General features: G+C 52.7%; 7 protein-coding genes across 7 annotated transcripts; 5 read left to right on the top strand and 2 right to left on the bottom strand.

Annotated features, from left to right (window-relative positions):
* Positions 1-1,156: 1,156 nt before the first annotated feature.
* Positions 1,157-2,003, top strand: APUU_30847S (uncharacterized protein; the record flags this gene model as incomplete). Its single annotated transcript, XM_041701986.1, has 2 exons — positions 1,157-1,295; positions 1,381-2,003. 2 exons carry the CDS (start codon positions 1,157-1,159, stop codon positions 2,001-2,003), a joined length of 762 nt encoding a protein of 253 aa, XP_041554816.1.
* A 683-nt stretch (positions 2,004-2,686) lies between these two features.
* On the bottom strand, positions 2,687-4,126 carry APUU_30848A (amine oxidase, flavin-containing superfamily; the record flags this gene model as incomplete). The annotated part of the gene is made up of 1 exon (XM_041701987.1): positions 2,687-4,126. The coding sequence occupies one exon, from the start codon at positions 4,124-4,126 to the stop codon at positions 2,687-2,689; it is 1,440 nt and encodes a 479-aa protein (XP_041554817.1).
* Positions 4,127-5,399: 1,273 nt separating this feature from the next.
* Positions 5,400-9,254, top strand: APUU_30849S (putative NRPS-like protein biosynthetic cluster; the record flags this gene model as incomplete). The annotated part of the gene is made up of 1 exon (XM_041701988.1): positions 5,400-9,254. One exon carries the CDS (start codon positions 5,400-5,402, stop codon positions 9,252-9,254), a length of 3,855 nt encoding a protein of 1,284 aa, XP_041554818.1.
* An 883-nt stretch (positions 9,255-10,137) lies between these two features.
* APUU_30850S (putative secondary metabolism biosynthetic enzyme) lies at positions 10,138-11,634 on the top strand (the record flags this gene model as incomplete). The annotated part of the gene is made up of 3 exons (XM_041701989.1): positions 10,138-10,143; positions 10,212-10,683; positions 10,739-11,634. The coding sequence occupies 3 exons, from the start codon at positions 10,138-10,140 to the stop codon at positions 11,632-11,634; spliced, it is 1,374 nt and encodes a 457-aa protein (XP_041554819.1).
* Positions 11,635-11,980: 346 nt separating this feature from the next.
* On the top strand, positions 11,981-12,894 carry APUU_30851S (uncharacterized protein; the record flags this gene model as incomplete). The annotated part of the gene is made up of 2 exons (XM_041701990.1): positions 11,981-12,642; positions 12,696-12,894. The coding sequence occupies 2 exons, from the start codon at positions 11,981-11,983 to the stop codon at positions 12,892-12,894; spliced, it is 861 nt and encodes a 286-aa protein (XP_041554820.1).
* Positions 12,895-13,066: 172 nt separating this feature from the next.
* On the bottom strand, positions 13,067-14,479 carry APUU_30852A (cytochrome P450; the record flags this gene model as incomplete). Its single annotated transcript, XM_041701991.1, has 1 exon — positions 13,067-14,479. The coding sequence occupies one exon, from the start codon at positions 14,477-14,479 to the stop codon at positions 13,067-13,069; it is 1,413 nt and encodes a 470-aa protein (XP_041554821.1).
* Positions 14,480-15,147: 668 nt separating this feature from the next.
* Positions 15,148-16,823, top strand: APUU_30853S (uncharacterized protein; the record flags this gene model as incomplete). The annotated part of the gene is made up of 4 exons (XM_041701992.1): positions 15,148-15,288; positions 15,342-15,728; positions 15,774-16,517; positions 16,572-16,823. 4 exons carry the CDS (start codon positions 15,148-15,150, stop codon positions 16,821-16,823), a joined length of 1,524 nt encoding a protein of 507 aa, XP_041554822.1.
* Positions 16,824-17,462: the final 639 nt, after the last annotated feature.

A 17,462-nucleotide genomic window follows, 5' to 3' on the forward strand; every position in this document is an offset into this window, starting at 1 on the left:
ACTCTTTCAGTCGGACAAGATTTGAATCACTAGGCGTCTTGGGAGAAAGCTGAATATGTAGCTAGGCTGGATCAGAGCGTTAGTTTTTCCAGGCGTGGCCTGTTTTTAGACCTCCTGGTCTGGCCTTCAAGATGATTTGTTTATAATGTAATACGTAGTATCATAGCTTCAATAACCTAGTCTCATTTGTCTATTCTATATATTCAAACCCTTCAGAATATCTAGATGCCCTCTTCCCCTTAGGTAGATCATTGTTTAGTTAACTAACTTAGTTGACTATCTATCTTAGATGTCGTACTCCTGCCACTGTCGAGCTGTAAGCTGTTTGAACAGCGTAACGTGGAATCTTGCTCGGCGGTCCTTCAGAATAACGAAGAGACATCCACATACCTCCATGGGGTTGCGCAGTAGCAGTAGATATCCGAATTAGGGAAGCGACGAGTTCAATTAATAGCGACCACACCATGGCGGAAGTGGATAGCCAACCTGGCCAAGAATCAAGATGCATAGCGTAAATCATCCCCAACATCTAGGAATTCGTCGCCATCCATGCCTAAAGGTTTATCGGCAATGCGTGCGAGACGAGGGGCTATGGCGGCCAAATCCGCAATCTCAGCGTAAGCGACCGGAGAGTCGGAGCCTCGGATGTCAGATCCTTACCTGTTCGTGATTCTAGTTGCCAATGATAAAGGTACAGGAACTATGCCCCCACTGTCTGATGTGGATACCACGGTGTATGGGTCTCGCCCAGCGGATTCTTACCGTCGCTACTCGGATGGTCGCCACAACAACTTCAAGAAGCTGGTGTTTTGATGTGCATCTGCTTATGCTTACTATCTCTTGCTTCCTAGTAGTGAACTAACCCTAGCCGGTACCTGTATTTATAGCGGAAATCGATGTACAGACAGCATGCTCGTGATGATCCATTATATCCACAGTGACAGCGATGCATTAGTTCCAGGCACTAGACAGGGCTCATGAGGAGTGACTCCAGAATCCGAGTAGTGCACGCTCTCTTCCGTTCGGCGGACCAAAAGTACCTTCCGTCTGTTATAGCAGAGCAAATGCCCCCCTTTTGCGACACACATTTCCCACCATCCCATGCGACCTGTTTCACTGTCATATGGCCCCCGGCCACCAAAAGAATCCTCACAGCATGTCAGGAAAGTTCACGTTTCCGACAAAAGCGAAAAATAAGTTCATAGTCGCAGACCTGGTCAACGTAACCTGGAACGTTGATGCTCCTGTGATCTCGCTCTACGAGAGCTGTGGCAAGAGGAACCGCATATTACAAGGTGCCGTCCCCATCCCATCCGATGTCTGCTGGAGGTTTGCCACGATGTCTGCTCGAGGGTTTACGACATCTGACAATCGATTTAGAGGAAGCAACCAACAACAATAGCTACGTGTGGACGGCGAGCCGCAAAGGCTACGTGGAGAGTGGCTGTAAATTCAAACTGCAGCCATTCACTGCTGAGCTCGAGTCGTATGGCAATAACATCACAAGCGCCCTCTTCGGGGTATCGAAGAGATATACCGATGATCCGTCGCCCGTCTCGTACAATTTCGCCAACACGACAGAAACAGAAACAGAAACCTCCACGACAGAAGCCTCCACGCCTTCAGCTACCGACCTTAGTTCAGAACCAACAATCACCCCAACTTCCAATGCTAGCCACGGTCTCTCAAAAGCGAGTAAAGTTGGAATTGGCGTCGGCGTGCCACTTGGTGTACTGCTGCTATCTTTCTTGATAGGAGCCTTCATAATATATCGGCGGAAAAGCCGCCGGAAAGAAATTCGCGAAATCACTGCGATAAATCAGCGTGAGGATGGGATGGCGCCTCTTCCTACATTTGGGCTTAGAGATCCTCATCTCACACGCCTGTCTCAGGCAGAGACAATAGGCACGGTTTCGCAGTTGTCAAGCGATAATCAGAGAACGGAAACGACGGAGAGACCGCCGAGTGAATTAATGGCAACAGGACGGGCAGAATTAGCCTGAACAGATTCTCGACGCTGTTGATAACTATGCTGTACTTGTCAATCTTAATGATTGCTTAGAACCCATTATGGAATACATAATCGCTAAACTGGTCCCAGCCGCGCCAGGGCTACCGTTGGGGGACTCATACGTTCAAGCTCAAATGTGCAAGTGATACTCGTATATGGTGTGACCACGCTTCACCCCTGCATACTTCGGATTGGGGCTTGCCTGTCCAGGGCCTGATGACGCGTTGACTATGCTAATCCCGACGATGCTACGAGACATCTGTCCGAATATTTGGGAATGCTGCCTTGCCTCTCCTTCATTCTCCCCTTTCGGAACCGTGCCATCCAGACACTGACAGAATGGAATGGTTTCATTCCAGCGGTGTTGGATACCTGCGGCCACGATATCATCCACCGCTGCTGCGCAAGTTAACCGCAATCACCCGCAGTCGATTCGTGGGATGGTGGCTTTACGTATGGCGAACCTGATGCTCTTTCCACCAGGTCTGCTCGAGAGCTCAAAGGCAAGATGTTTCTCATCTCATGGCGTGTATTTGCCAGTTTTATCGAGAAGACCCGGCGGGTAGTTGTGGCAATGCTGGGCATAGGCTGTAGCAGACGATCATTAAGGAAGTACGTGTGTTCGCAAGAGCATACGCTGACTAGACACATAAGGGGTGTCCTCGACTTGCACAGTCAACCACTCAAGACCTTCTCAACCAACAACGTCTCAGTGAACTTCCACAACGCCGCCGAAGAATGAGCCTCAAATGCAGCCCCCGAATACCAGGTCCCCCGATATCCCTGCAGCGCATACAAATCCCGATAGAACCCGCTGGCAATCGCCTCGGCAGGCGCGAACAGCTCAAACGGGCTATGGTTGCCGTAAGCCAGTATCTCCACAGTTTCTACATCATACCCGGCATTCTGTAGTGAGAGCGCATTACCCTGGATAAGCTCCGCTACTTCTCCCTCTGTCAGGTTCTGGTCGCCGCCCCCGAAGTATCCCGTGAAAACCCCCGGCAGAGCAGAGGGGGAGAACACATATGCACCAGGAAGAACAGGGACGTTGTATTCTGTATCAATGCCGCGGTTTACGATCTGGACGTCGCTGGGGATGCCCGGGAGACTGAGGACCGTTGTGTAGTAGAAGCTGTATTGGAACTGGGCAAAGATGCTTTCTTCATGACTGTCCAGGTCGAAACCTTCTAGGTTCGCGAGAGTAGGCGGGATAGTCACGATCAGCTTGTTGGCTTTGATGAGCTTCACGCCGGTTGCAGTGCGGACCAGGATGTGATGCTGCTTGGAACCGGTCTCAACATCAACAACTTCTTCTTCTCGCCGAATTCTAATGACTGTGCTGTTTAGCAGGACGTCCTCTTCAAGCTCCGCCTGTGCGGCTGCGTACAGCTCCTGATTGTCGTGGTTTGCGGTCGTCAAGAACCCGTTCTGTACGCCACTGAGCACACCCAGACTAAAGTACTTCATAATATACACCACGGGATAGTCTAGGATGTCCCCCCTCAGCCCCTGCGCATAGAGGGTGAGTATCTCCACCGCAGCCCCGAGCTCGTACTTCGCGACAAAGTCACGGAACGAAAGCAGGAGATCTGCTGGGACGGGGTCAGGAAGATCCCATCCATTTGAAAGATAAGGATACTTCAACAGCTGCTCGGCATAACGGACCATGGCATCCGTGGCATTCCCAGCAGGTGGTGGGACGGCTTCCCCCGTGCGAAGATCGTATCTCTGACTCGCCTGGGTGATCCGTGAGAAATCCTGGACTGTCAGGGAGATGTTGAAACGGCCGAAGAAGTTTGTCGCTTCGGTGTTGTTCTCGTACACCCACACGCCATAGTCAATTGTCGTGCCTGTGCCTGGGTCGTGGTATGTTCTTGTATGCCCGCCTAGGTGGTCCTGCTTCTCGACGAGAGCGACGCTCTGGCCTAGCTCTCGTAGGCGGATGGCGGCGTATGTACCGGAAGCGCCGCCGCCGAGGACGCAGACGTCGCGAGTGATGATATTCTCTGGGTCTACATCCCAGTTATCATCGTGGGAGTCAGACTGAGCACCGACTATTCCTGGCCATATAGTGGCGAAGGTTGCCAGTCTTGTTAGTCCAACTGAGAGGCGCATGTTGTCAGATCAATAGCTGTGGATGTCCCACGGTCAGCTCATATACAGCTAAGAGTTATGAACTGTCGGCAAGGCACAGCTGCAGCTATATACCCTGATTCCGGGGGCTGATGCCACATCAGTTACACAAGCATTCATTGAGGCGCGCAAAAAGCCAGCACGTAGCATTCCTGAGGCCAATGGAAGTGAGTAAACACCACGAGAATCCTCACCGATGGCCCAGATCGAAGTGTCAACAGCACATTCCAGGCATCATTCCGGGTCCGTCGCCCCTTGGAACGTCAATGCGTTAGATACCTGTGATTATCGAGACACAAAACCGCGTTGAGTATCGTATAAGCTGGTTTTACGGGTAGACCCGCGAGGTATAATCATTATCATTAGGATACGGATTCTAGGTCTAAATGTTTATAAAGATATATCTTGAAATCTTGAAATCTAGGGTAATGACTTTTATAAGAATAGAGAAATAATGGAAGGGATTTTTATTAAGGCTAGATACTAGTTAAGTTGTGCTTGCTTGGTTTAGTGATAGATCACTCATTTCTAGGAAGCCAGCGGAACTATATACTTCCAATAGTAAGAACAGTAGATTTTAGAGCACTTTTACATTCATAGAAACTAGAAAGTGACGTATTCTCCGTGACGGGTAGGTAGTGGAAGGCCATTCTGTCGTTAAGCTACAGTCTTTTAAACCCTAACCCCCTGGCATACCTAATACATAAGATTAATTTTTATTAAATGCTAAAATTATAAGCTAGATTTAGCCCTGTTACTTAACTAACCTTATTTAACTAACTGATTAAAGATAGTAGCTACTTTTTATAATATAGTAATTAATTAAATTACTTAGTATCCTGGCGCGTAGATAGTAGATACTCAGAATTGCACAGCTCAGGGGGATTTACACTTTTGTCGGCACAACCAGTTAGTAAGTGTCAGAGCCAGACACGCGTACCGGCCAGTATTTGAATGGCCATAAATAATTGTCCGGATCTGTTGAATGATCCACAGGCTATAAACTGTGTGATATCAGTTTTCCGAGAATGGTCTGAATTATGATACACTCTAGCAAGGCGGGTGGGTTGCTGATAACTAACTATTGAATTTTGATACATGGTACATATCAGGAGGCTATATATCTCATGAATCTGATATGGAGAGTGGCAGCTGATTCATCGAATAGTGCCTTGGAAAATATAACAAAATGAAATAGCAGAAGAAAGGACATTTGCAATCTGAAACCTAGGTCAGTTACCAGTAGCTGTCACTCATGCCTCATTCTAGACATTACCAACCACTGCCCACAGGGGAGGTAGAGAAACCAGGACTGGCCGTTTACAATTCCCAACCAACTACTACAGCCCGAACCCTTATCGACATTCTGGACGATTCCATCAAGGCCCATCCCCAACACCTTGCCATCGACAATGGCCAGACACGCCTTACCTACCACCAGCTGCAAGAAGAGATTACTACCCGTCTAGCAACCCTGCGCGCATCTCATATCGGAGCGGGAGATCATGTGGGCATCCGCATGGCCTCTGGAACCGTCGACCTGTACGTGAGTATCTTGGCTGTTCTCGCAGCGGGGGCAGCATATGTCCCTGTCGATGCGGACGATCCAGACGAGCGAGCCAATACAGTCTGGGCCGAAGCGCGCGTGTGTGCTGTCTTGACAGACGGCCTACAAGTCCAACTAACCCCCCAGACCTCTCTGCCTGTATCTCAACCCGAAAAACCTACCCCAGCCCACACAGCCTGGATCATCCATACCTCCGGCTCAACGGGAAAACCAAAAGGCGTAGCCGTCACGCACGGCAGCGCCGCCGCATTCGTCGACGCAGAGGCGTCGTTATTTCTCCAAGACCGACCCATTGGCCCAGGCGACCGCGTCCTAGCCGGCATGTCCGTCGCGTTCGATGCATCCTGCGAAGAAATGTGGCTGGCGTGGCGGAATGGGGCATGTCTCGTCCCGGCGCCGCGCGCGTTAGTCCAGGCAGGCGTGGACCTAGGCGTCTTTTTAGCTCGACATTGTATATCGGTTGTCTCGACCGTTCCGACTCTGGCGGCGATGTGGCCGGCGGAGGCTCTGAGGAGTGTCCGGCTGTTGATACTGGGTGGGGAGGCTTGTTCTTCAGAGCTGGCTGGTCGTCTTGCGAGTGAAGGACGGGATGTTTGGAATACATATGGCCCGACGGAAGCGACGGTGGTTTCCTGTGCTGCGCCCCTGGTGGCGGGGGAGTTGGTTCGCATTGGGCTTCCGTTGGCGGGCTGGCAGCTCGCTGTCATAGGGGCCGACGGTGAACCTGTGGCCTGGGGAGAAACTGGAGAGCTGGTTATCGCGGGCGCGGGCCTGGCTCGGTATCTGGATACTGAAAAGGACAGGGTCAAATTCGCACCGCTGCCATCTGTCGGCTGGCCGCGGGCGTATCGGACTGGGGATCTGGTTCGTGCGGATCCGCAGGGACTGGTGTTTATTGGCCGGGATGACGAGCAGGTCAAGATAGGAGGTCGACGGGTCGAGTTGGGTGAGATTGACGCCGTCTTGATGATGCTTCCTGGCGTTAGTGCTGCTGCGAGCGCAATCCGTCGAAGCGAGACGGGGACGCCGCTGCTTGTCGGGTACATTGTTCGAGATGCCGTTGCTGGCAAGGCTGATCGCGAGATTCTAAGAGACCGCTTGCCGGCGGCTTTGGTGCCGTTCTTGGCCAATTCGAAGCAGCTGCCTTTGCGGGCTTCTGGCAAGGTGGATCGTGCAGCGTTGCCGTGGCCGCCCCCATCAGTCGAAACAGCATTCGAAGGCAGCGCGGGCTGGTTGGCTGAGCAGTGGCGGAGAGTCCTCGGAGTATCTATCCAGGACGACAGCAATTTCTTCGATATCGGGGGCACCAGTCTTGCTGCAGCACAGCTCGTTTCGCTGCTTCGCCAGCGCTGTCCCAGCTTTCCGGTCGTTGACATCTACCACCACCCAACCTTGTTCGAAATGGCGAATCGAGTAGATCAGCTCACAAGCACCCGCCAAAGCATGCGTGTGGTGAAGCCAACGCCAAAACGGACTGGCTATCTCCAGTTCGGGTTCCTCGTGGTGTTGCTCACGTTTGAGAGCTCCCGCTGGTTTGTCGTGATGGGCCTCTTCAAGGAATCGGCGGTCTTTTTCATGGGCCCATTTGGCTGGGCCGAGAGCCTTTCAATTCCAAGCTGGGTGCTTTTCATGTGCTGGGTGCTTTTTATCACCATGCCCGGCAGGGTGCTGACCACGGCGATTGTTGCACGAGCTCTTGTTGCTGGTGTTCGCCCAGGCAATTACCATCGAGGAGGCTGGGTGCATCTTCGCCTGTGGGCAGCTGAACGGTTTGTGAGCATCAGTGGGATTAACCCCATCATCGGTACGCAGTGGTGTCGCCGCTACGCCTGGCTGCTTGGCTGTCGCGTAGACCCGAGTGCACAGCTCCATGCCTTACCGCCAGTCACCGGCCTTGCGAGCTATGGCGCGTCTTGCGTCGTCGAACCCGAGGCAGATCTCGCCGGGCATTGGGTGGACGGGGATGTTCTACGGATTGGGACCATTGAGATATCCACCGGCGCTCGAGTGAGTGCCCGGGCCTCATTGCTGCCGGGAACTATCCTCGAGCCATTTGCTGAAGTGCAGCCGGGGGTCTGCGTCGAAGGGACTGTCAAAGGTGGCTTTGGTCATGATGAACAGTACACTGCGGAGCGAGACGGCGCCTGGGCAAAGCTGCGCTACACATTGACTCTACTGCTTCTCGAAGTCTTGCCGGCCATAGCTGCCGTGCCTGCAGTGGTACTCTGCACGTATATCTTGTGGAACAGAGCCTCGGAAGGTTTTATCCTCAATGCAGTAGTACTGGCGGTACCTGTCACCGTGATGAGCGTCGTTTCCTATGCAGCTTTAGTAGCAGGCGTGATTCGACTCGTGGCGAGGTACATGAGACCAGGCATCTTCTCCAGCCACGGTGTACACGCCTGGGCTGCGTGGTTGACACACCGGCTGATGAGCGATGCCCGGACTGGCCTCTTTGCATTCTACGCCAGCCTATTGACGCCGACATGGCTTCGCATACTAGGCGCGCGCGTTGGGCGTGGTGTCGAAGCGTCAACTATAGTAGCAGCACCGTCACTCCTCCATGCAGGTGATGGGTCGTTCTTGGCAGACGATGTGCTGCTGGCGCCATTCGAGATCAGAGGGAGTAAGCTTGCACTGGGTGTCTCGTCGATAGGACAGCGGGCGTTCGTTGGCAACTCTGGCATTGTCGGGCCAGACCACTCGACTCCAGACGAGTCACTGGTTGGCGTCTTGGGCAGTGCCCCGGTTCCATCGCAAATGCCTGCTGGTTCATCCTGGCTCGGACGACCGACCATCTCCATTCCTCGTCGTCTTGACGAGCTCCCCGATGAGAGACTGTCTTTTGATCCGCCCTTGAGACTGAAGATCGCGAGAGGCGCAGTCGAGTCGATGCGGGTTGTCCCGCTGGTTATCTCGGCGCTCTTAATAGAACTCCTTGTGGCAGCCATGATCGCAGTCTTGGACGACTGGGGCTTGACCATTGCGATCATTTCCGGGGGAGTGTTGCTATTTACAGCAGGAGTCGCGTCGTGCCTTATAGCAACAGCTGCCAAATGGACTCTGATACCCAATGTCGCAGCAGGCCATCAGCACCCGCTATGGAGTTCCTTCGTCTGGCGAAACGAGCTGGCTCTGACCTTTGTTGAATCTCTGGCCCTGCCATGGATGCTTCGCCTGTTATACGGCACCCCTCTGCTGAACATCTGGCTGCGCACGATGGGAACTGCGGTTGGTAGAGGAGTCTGGTGCGAGACACATCGTTTCCCCGAGGCCGAGCTCGTGAGCTTGGGAGACGGGGTCTCGATCAACCGTCAATGCGTGCTGCAGACCCATCTGTTCCATGACCGGCTGATGCGGCTGGATCGGGTGACGTTGAAAGATGGAGCTACCTTGGGCCCTGCTGCGATCCCACTGCCCGCGACGGTCGTTGGATCAGGAGCAACAGTTGGCCCGCTGTCTCTGGCCATGCGGGGAGAGCAAGTTCCTGACGGTACCCGTTGGCTTGGAAACCCAATTGGGCCATGGAGGGTCTCAGATTAGCGGTACACCATGCGTAGAATGCATTTTCATACAACAGCGCCTCTCTGTTATGACTGGCCGAGTCTCCTGCTTTGGAGACGGCTTTCTTCTATATCTTCACTACTCTGGATTAATTGGGCCATGAATAATCAGCTACAGAGTATACTATATAAAAGCCTATATAATATAGCGAATTAAAAGCCAACGTGGATACCAGATGCGGAATATGAAACAGCCAAGGCGCGAAGGACTAGACAGTCTGACCTAGGCACATGCTGGTCAGGCAAGTTTCTGCCCCATCCCTGCCAGGTGAGTTCAGGGCGGCACTGCTCACCTACTCAAACAAGGAGGGCAGGCGTCAGGGTGCTCGTAGATTTAGATCTGGAGAATATAGTGGCCACACCATGACTTCCACACCCATATTCTCAAGAAGTTCTCGTATAGCATAGGCGCGGTGTACAGAAGCTCCGTCATGCGTGAAGATGTCCCCAGGGCCTAGGATATCTGGTAAAAATAATTCATAACCTCCGCGTTAAAATGGCGTGATGAACAGCAGCATTGTTATCTTCTCAGATGACCATCCAAATGGATGCGAGATTTAGTTGTTTGTTTTTCATCCAGAATTCAGCATATCGTAGTCCAAGTATTGAGTGGGGGCGTGTTGGGGCCTGGCGCATCGCCGTCAGCACCGTGCGGGATGGCTCTGTCTACGTCTACACTAAATGACGTACTAGCAAAGGGGCCAAAACTGCTGCCCGTCTATGGACCCGATAGCTTTGCGTTAATATATATGATACTCAAAAGCACGGGCAATGGCGCGTGTGGAAAAATCCATTGTTTTCGTTGAACTCGAGTTCGTGCTGAGTACGTCTACTGCAAAGATATTTTCAAGGAACGCGACCTCATGATGGTGAATGGCCCCCATGACGACCCAGATCGATTGTTCGGCTATGCGAGATGGAGCTGACAGTGCAATAGTTCACTATCCCCAACGCTGTGCAGGTTGTGGATGGGCCAGGCTGTGAGCGGTTCACTTATGACCGCTTGCTGCTCGCCCTCGTTGGTTTCCCTGCGATATTGACCCTGGCCTTCGGAGGAGGCCTCTGGATGGGAATAGGTCTCGCGTTTGTCTTGTGCATTCCGAGTTTGATTCTCATCTGGACCATTACCTCCAGGGAGCAAGCTGCACCGGAGGAGAATAGGCAGCCCATTGAGAGCTACCTGGATTTCAAGACCCCAGCCGACCGCGAGAGATACAGCGGACATTGCAAGATTCCAATGGCCCAGTTTACGGAAATGTATTTCGATCAGCTGGTGGACTTTAAGGTGGATTGCCACGATGCACTCGAGCGACGCTACGACTGGGCAAGCTTTGCATTTACCCCTGGGTTGTTCAAGTACTTCCTTTTCACCATGGTGCCGGATATTCTGCTGCACACGAAAAGCCGCGGTAGGCAGTGCTCTTTGTCTTTTGCCTGGTAGAGTCGTTGCTAACCTGGGTTTAGATCGCAAGCAGACGCACGAAGTCTACGACCGCGGCAACGATTTCTACTACTTCAGCCTGGGTGATTCGATGACCTTCTCGTCTGGAATAATCTCCGATCCGCATCGAGCCGAGTCAATCCAGGAGATGCAGAACAATAAGATGAGGGTAGTTTGCCGCAAGATCGGGTTGAAGGCAGGGGAGAGCGTGCTGGACATCGGATGCGGCTGGGGCACTTTCAGCGCCTTCGCAAGCGTCGAGCACAAGGCGAGCGTCACTGGCATCACGCTGAGTCGCAATGGTGCTGCTGCCGCCTCGGAGCGTCTCGAGCAGCAAGGCATATCCCCGGACCAGAGCCGCATACTCTGTCTTGATTATCGTGAGATCCCGCCCGCCTCCCGGTTCGACAAGATTGTCTGTTTAGAGATGGCAGAGCATGTGGGAATCCGCAGGCTGCCTGCGTTTCTGAAGCAGATGTACGAGCTCTTGGACGACCAGGGCGTCTTCTTCCTCCAGATCGGAGGACTACGCAAGCGCTGGCAATTCGAGGACCTGATCTGGGGACTATTCATGAACAAGTACATCTTTCCGGGCGCGGACGCTTCGGTGCCCTTGGGGGTGTATATCAGCATGGTCGAAGATGCTGGATTCGAAGTCAAAAGCGTTGATACTATTGGGGTCCATTATGCAGCCACCATCTGGCGCTGGTACGGGATCTGGAAGAGCAACAAGGACGAGGTCATCGCCAAGTATGGGAACAGATGGTACCGCATCTGGCTGTACTTCCTCTCGTCAGCGACCATCCAGGCACGCAATGGGGGTGCCACGGCGTATCAAATCACGCTGGTTAAGAGCAGGAACCGCACGCAGAGGGTGTTGGGTGTCCAGGATCAGCTCGGGGTAAGGACGGCGCAGTGAATTTGACAGCGTGAAGGAGTGTAAGCCACCGGAGACGTGATTTCGTCCATGATTGCGCCGGGGGCTTAGCCAGTGTCTTGTTGGGGGCGAGCGCGTAGAGGAACTTATCAGAAATCCTGTAGGGGGCCAATACTAGTCAGGGCCAATACCAGTCGGAACCAATAAAGTAGTACTGGCATCATCATAAGCAGCTCGCGTTGTATCAAAATTAGAACAGTGTCGCAACAGTGTGGCCGTGCTGAGCTGAAGACCTATATATTGGTCCTCATCACCTGTATGCCCCAACCAACGTATCTCCAGCTCACAACGTCGCGGAGTGGAAATAAACCAAACAAGTAAAATCACGATGAGATCTTCAAGTAAACCACGGAGCAGTCGATCAACTGCCGATCGACGATACAGCGCCCGATACCTGATTCTCGTCTACCGCGACACCGGGCCACACTTCGACCCGCTGGAAATCCAACGACTAGTCGCACGCGAGCAAGGAAAGTGCACAATCGTACGACAGGCCGGGAGCAACTATCTTGCCTTCGTGGACTTTGCTGGAAAGCGCTTCCAGACGCGGAATCTCGGCCTCTTCGACGTCCAGGGCTATCACCCGAAATGGATCCACGTCACGTCGTATCCATGGCGCACCTTGGATGAAATGATGGCCCAGGGGCATGTCCTGTGGAATGGCATTGCTCGGCCTCACAAACAGGCCTCTCCTTCTCGCAAAAGAGCTCCTGCTGGTAAAGCGCCGGCTTCGTCTAACCCGTGGGAACTGGTCGGGAGCGCAACGAACGAAGCGTCGCTGCAGGATTTCTTACAAAAGGAAATGGACTCGGAGGATTCAAAGGCCCCAGAACGACAGTTGGACAAAATCGATAGCGGTGTCCCTGTGGCGGGTGGTGAGACAGAGATGGCGCGCAATGTGCAATACTGGCAGGATGGCTATCGAGCGGGCTACAAGGCTGCTATGGCCATGTCGAACATCCACCAGCCAGTGTCGAACACTTCTTTGAGGTATTATTCTTTTTTTTTTTTTTGACGTGAAGGCTCGCTGACCTTGTCCGCAGTACGGCCGTTCCACCACCAGGAGCTGAGGTTTCCCAGCTCTTCGTATCAAACGACGGTGCCGACTCTGATGGCGCCGAATCAACATGCTGCAGTCAGTCCTATGCTCTCCCAGGAGATAGCGATATCCTGGGCGAGGTCTCGCAGCTGGACTGGAATCTCGAGCTAGAAGATGTCTGGAATCGTCAACTGGTTGCTTGATGGGTTTTTTTATCTTTGCGATACCCGGCGTTATGGGCAGTTATCAGCAGACTTTTAGTCTAGCTCACTATATCGATATAAGACGTACAGCATTTCTATAGTCGCTTTCTAGTCGAAAGAATGCTATCATGTATAACACTCGGGTAAATAAAACAGTTTACATGAAGATTCTTCAAGGCACCCTTCGCCGTAATCTACCTCTGAAATCTGCCTTGGGAACTGCAGTACCCCCGGCCCTGGCAAGACCTGGATGCACCCATTCCGTCGTCCCAGCAGGCTCCATGTCCCAGCAGACCAGGATAGCAGCCGCAATCTCGAGCACTTCTCGAGATGAGAGCTTCTGCCCTTTACACAGGGATGCCCCTGAGCCCCAGGGGCTGATACGTGTGTAGTCCACCAACGGTCTGGCGCCCGTCTTTCCTGCAATGCCTCCCTGCGTGAGAAACCGTCGGCCGTCGAATTTCTCGGGATGGTCCCAGTATCGAGGGTCGGATTGATGCACACCGAATGGAACGCAGATCATGTCTCCCTTCTGGAGCTGATACACCCTCTGCGAGTGTGATGCAGGATACCCCTGACGGTCCTTCGATCCGTCGAGGCTGGACTCGCGGATATATTGGTCGCTCTCGGATTCCGAGACCGTGAAATCCGCCTGGACATTCTTAAAGCTATTGCTCTGTGTATAGAGCCGCATTGTTTCCAAAAAGGCAGACTGCAGCAGGGGCGTTTGTGTCCGGATGGCTGGCGGGTCGAGTTTGACGGTGTGGCCATCTTGGACTTGAACAAAGGGCGACACCTCCCCGCGGATGGCGGCGAGAAGAGACGGGTCCTGGTAGATATGGAATAGCAGCCAGAAGACAATCACATTGGCGTTTATCAGGGTTACCCATAGGAGGAATGCATGGGATGCAATGTATGCCTCTTTACTGCAGGACGAACCCCCAACGGCCTCCTCCCACAGTCGGACGCGCTCCTTCATGACGCTGCTGACATCAACGTCATTCCGGTGACCTGCAGCTTCTATATTTTTAATAGCGTCGTGGAGATCTTCCATTGCCTTTTTCACGCGGTCCCGAGCCGCGGCGCTCTCTCGCAGGCCTGGCAAAGGCATCCAGGGAGGGAGACCCATGAGGAACAAATCAAAGTTGGAGTCAAATTGGAACAAGTCAGCTGCAATGTCGGGGTATTTTTCCATGAATCCCGCGCCATAGAGAGCCGGCAGGACCATATCAGCCACGAAATGGCGGATCAAGGGGAAGAAAGAGGCCTCGTACTCCGTTGGACTGTGAACCACAACGGCTGCTCTCTGCTGCCTCTTTAAAGTGGACACCGGAACCTTAGAAGACACCAGGCGTAGTGTTTCTTTCTCGATATTCGTAGTCACAACGTGACCGGCCTGCGAGAGAAAGGGTTCCCGATTGAGCTGGTAGACTGCACGATGGATTCTCCCCCAGAGCACATTCTGATCCATGGCCGCGATGGCACCCTTGTCATCCCATACGTTTCGCATGAAATATCCAACCATGTCGTGGTTGTTCACTGGTGCGTGCACTGCCAGCACTTCCCTGGCTAGACTGGGGGACATGATGATGTGGCATTTCCTGCCTCCGAGCACGACTGCGAAGATGCCGCGGTTGACCTGTCGACTTGATCGGGTTTAGCAAAGTACAATACTCCGTATATCTATCCAGTTTGTGGGAGGCTGGTACCTGATTTGGCCTAGCCATTGCTGAGACTGTGTGAAGAAGGAAACGGTGTGGCCCAGCCAGGGAATCGTGTAGGGGATGGTTGTTACGGTATGGGGCGTTTGTGAATAGCCTCGCATATGAGTAGCATGTCGGATCGTGGTATATGCTCGTGTAAATATCATACAGCAGATGAAAAGAATCAGCCCCCAGGCTGCGAGTGTGAGTGTTGCTTGGGCCATTCTGCTGTCAAGTAAGAGAATTCTGACCGGGTTCAGGATGCCACGACCTATTAAAATATTGTCTGTAAAAGAAATAAAGAAACAGATAGCTATCTCTCCATCAGAAAAATAGGCGAAATAGTACTCAACTCAATTGTCACTGAGAAATGCTTGAAGGCGTGACACGTCACAGATGAGCCCTAACTGTCCCATTCGAGTCATCGAGAGCGAGACAACAGGAACGTCGCATTGCCGAGACATCGCCTCCTTGTTGTCCAAAACAATAAAAAGGAATGAAAGGACAAGCTGATGCATTGTTTCGCTTCTGCCGGTTCATTCCTGCAACCATGGATACAGACCAGCAGTCGGTCGAGCTGAAGGAAAAGGAGACACAGCTCTCCAAGCGCTTCTATTTCGCTTTCTTCTCCATGTCTGTTCTAGCACTAGCTGCTGCTCTTTCAACGACATCGGTCTCTATTGCACTTAAGGTAAGCGCCTTGCTGCGATAATCTATGGTCTTGCTAAGTGCTGCGTGCTGCAGACAATCGCCCAGGACTTCCAGCTGTCCACGCCGCGAACGTTCTGGTTGGGAACATCAACTGCTCTCACCTCAACAATTATCCAGCCCTGCTGTGCAACACTGGCCGACGTGTTTGGTCGAAAAGTCGCGCTGACAGGCAGTGCGCTGCTCCTCGCGGTTGGCTCGCTGATGGGAGCTCTCGCACCGAACTACGCAACAATCCTCGCAGGGCGGACATTACAGGGCCTTGGATCAGGGGGGATTTCAGCTCTGACCGACATTATCGTCACCGATCTCGTTCCATTGCGCGTCCGTGGCAAGTGGTTCGCTTTCATCAGTGTGCCCTGGGCCATCGGGACGACAATCGGGCCTGTCCTCTCTGGCATTCTCACGACGGGAGGGTCTTGGGTAAGACCAATATTTCTTTATTTTATGGCTAGGCTAACGTCGCAGCGATGGGTTTTTGGAATCAACGTCATTGCCACTACAAGCGCAGCCATCGCCTGTTGGATTGCATTACCCCCAATACCCAGCGCCCAGCACACCGTGTCAAGCCTCGTCCAGGTAGACCTGGCTGGATTCCTGCTGCTGTCGCTGTCCTTGGTGGCAATCCTCGTGCCTATCATGCAGGCTTCGGTTGTACACCCCTGGGGTGACGCGCATACTCTGGCGCCGCTCATTGCCGGCGTCTTGGGTCTCGTACTCTTCCTCATCTACGAGCAATGGTGGGCTCGCAATCCCCTTATTCCCCTCGCGCAGTTCCGAAACCGCTCCTGTCTCCTCGCCTTCTTCTGCGCCATGCTGCACGGTATGGCCCTGTGGTGTATCATGTACTACCTGCCCGTCTACTACGAAAGCATCAAAGGGTTCAGCAGTCTCGACAGCGGACTGGCCGTGCTGCCCGAGACCCTGACATTGGTCCCGGCCTCTATTCTCATCGGCTACTTGGTGAGCTGGAGCGGCAGTTACAGATGGGCGATATGGCTCGGTTGGAGCGTCTCGACATTGGGTTCGGCGCTCCTATACCTGCTCGCCCCTTCAACCTCGAAAGGCGTATGGATTGCCCTTAATCTGCCGGTTGGAGTGGGAATGGGCCTTTTGTTTGGAGCAATGGGGTTTGCAGTGCAGGCTGCTGTAGATCCTGAGCGGGTGTCGTTGGCTGTGACGCTCTTCTCCTTCTGGCGCTCATTTGGTGCTGTAAGTACTTCACCATGTCGAACCCTGCCAAACTTCTAATATCGGTATTGGCAGGCTCTTGGAATTTCAATCGGCAGTGCTATTGTGTCCAGCGCGGGCCATATCCAGACTCAAAGCTCACCGTCGTCTGCAGCAGCTTCAGCCCTGATCGATTCAAGCATGAACGCTCTACGCCGCGTTTGGATCTTCTGCGCTGTTGCGTGTGCTGTCGCCCTGGTTGGGAGCCTTGGGATTGAGTCTTTCTCGCTGGATCAGCCTTTGGTCAAGAAGGATTCGGCGTCTGGTAATTCTGTCGATGCTGTATAGACAATAAATTTTATAATTAAACACTAAGGTTTTAGCGTCGTATACACTCTTTGCCTTGTTTGAGTAAGATATATCCTCCAGGTAAATCAAAACTTATTGATCATTCATTGGTCATTCTGTTGCTGAATGACCAGACTCATACTATGCTACCGATTGCATTCTAGATACGCCAGCGTCCTCCCATCCGCACCCTAGACAACTGCATACCACGATATAGAAACCGATCGACTATCATTCTATCGAAAATGAACATTCATCCTCCCATACATTTCAATCCAACGCAGACGTACCTCCGCACTGCTCGCCTACAGTTTGACCGCGGCGATCCGGTTCTCTGACGACGGAAGAGATAATATTGTCTCTGGGGATCCGGTATACGAGCTGTACCTAGAGAAGCAAGTTTATGAGATTCTGCTGGAGTTTGCGATGGAAATGCACCTTACCGCGACGTCGGGGCTGTATGTAGGTGTTCACCGTAACTACCAGAAAGTCGTGTGGCATCGTGGATATGACTGAACGAATGGATAACATCTCTTAGTTCTGAATCTCTGAGTTATGGTTTATTAGATATTCTAAATTATCATGCTGTGCTGCTGCTGTGGCCGTGTAGACCCGAATGAGCCAGCTGGCACGCTCCTG

The sequence above is a fragment of the Aspergillus puulaauensis genome, chromosome 3 (genome assembly GCF_016861865.1).
Source record: "Aspergillus puulaauensis MK2 DNA, chromosome 3, nearly complete sequence".
Taxonomy (NCBI): domain Eukaryota; kingdom Fungi; phylum Ascomycota; class Eurotiomycetes; order Eurotiales; family Aspergillaceae; genus Aspergillus; species Aspergillus puulaauensis.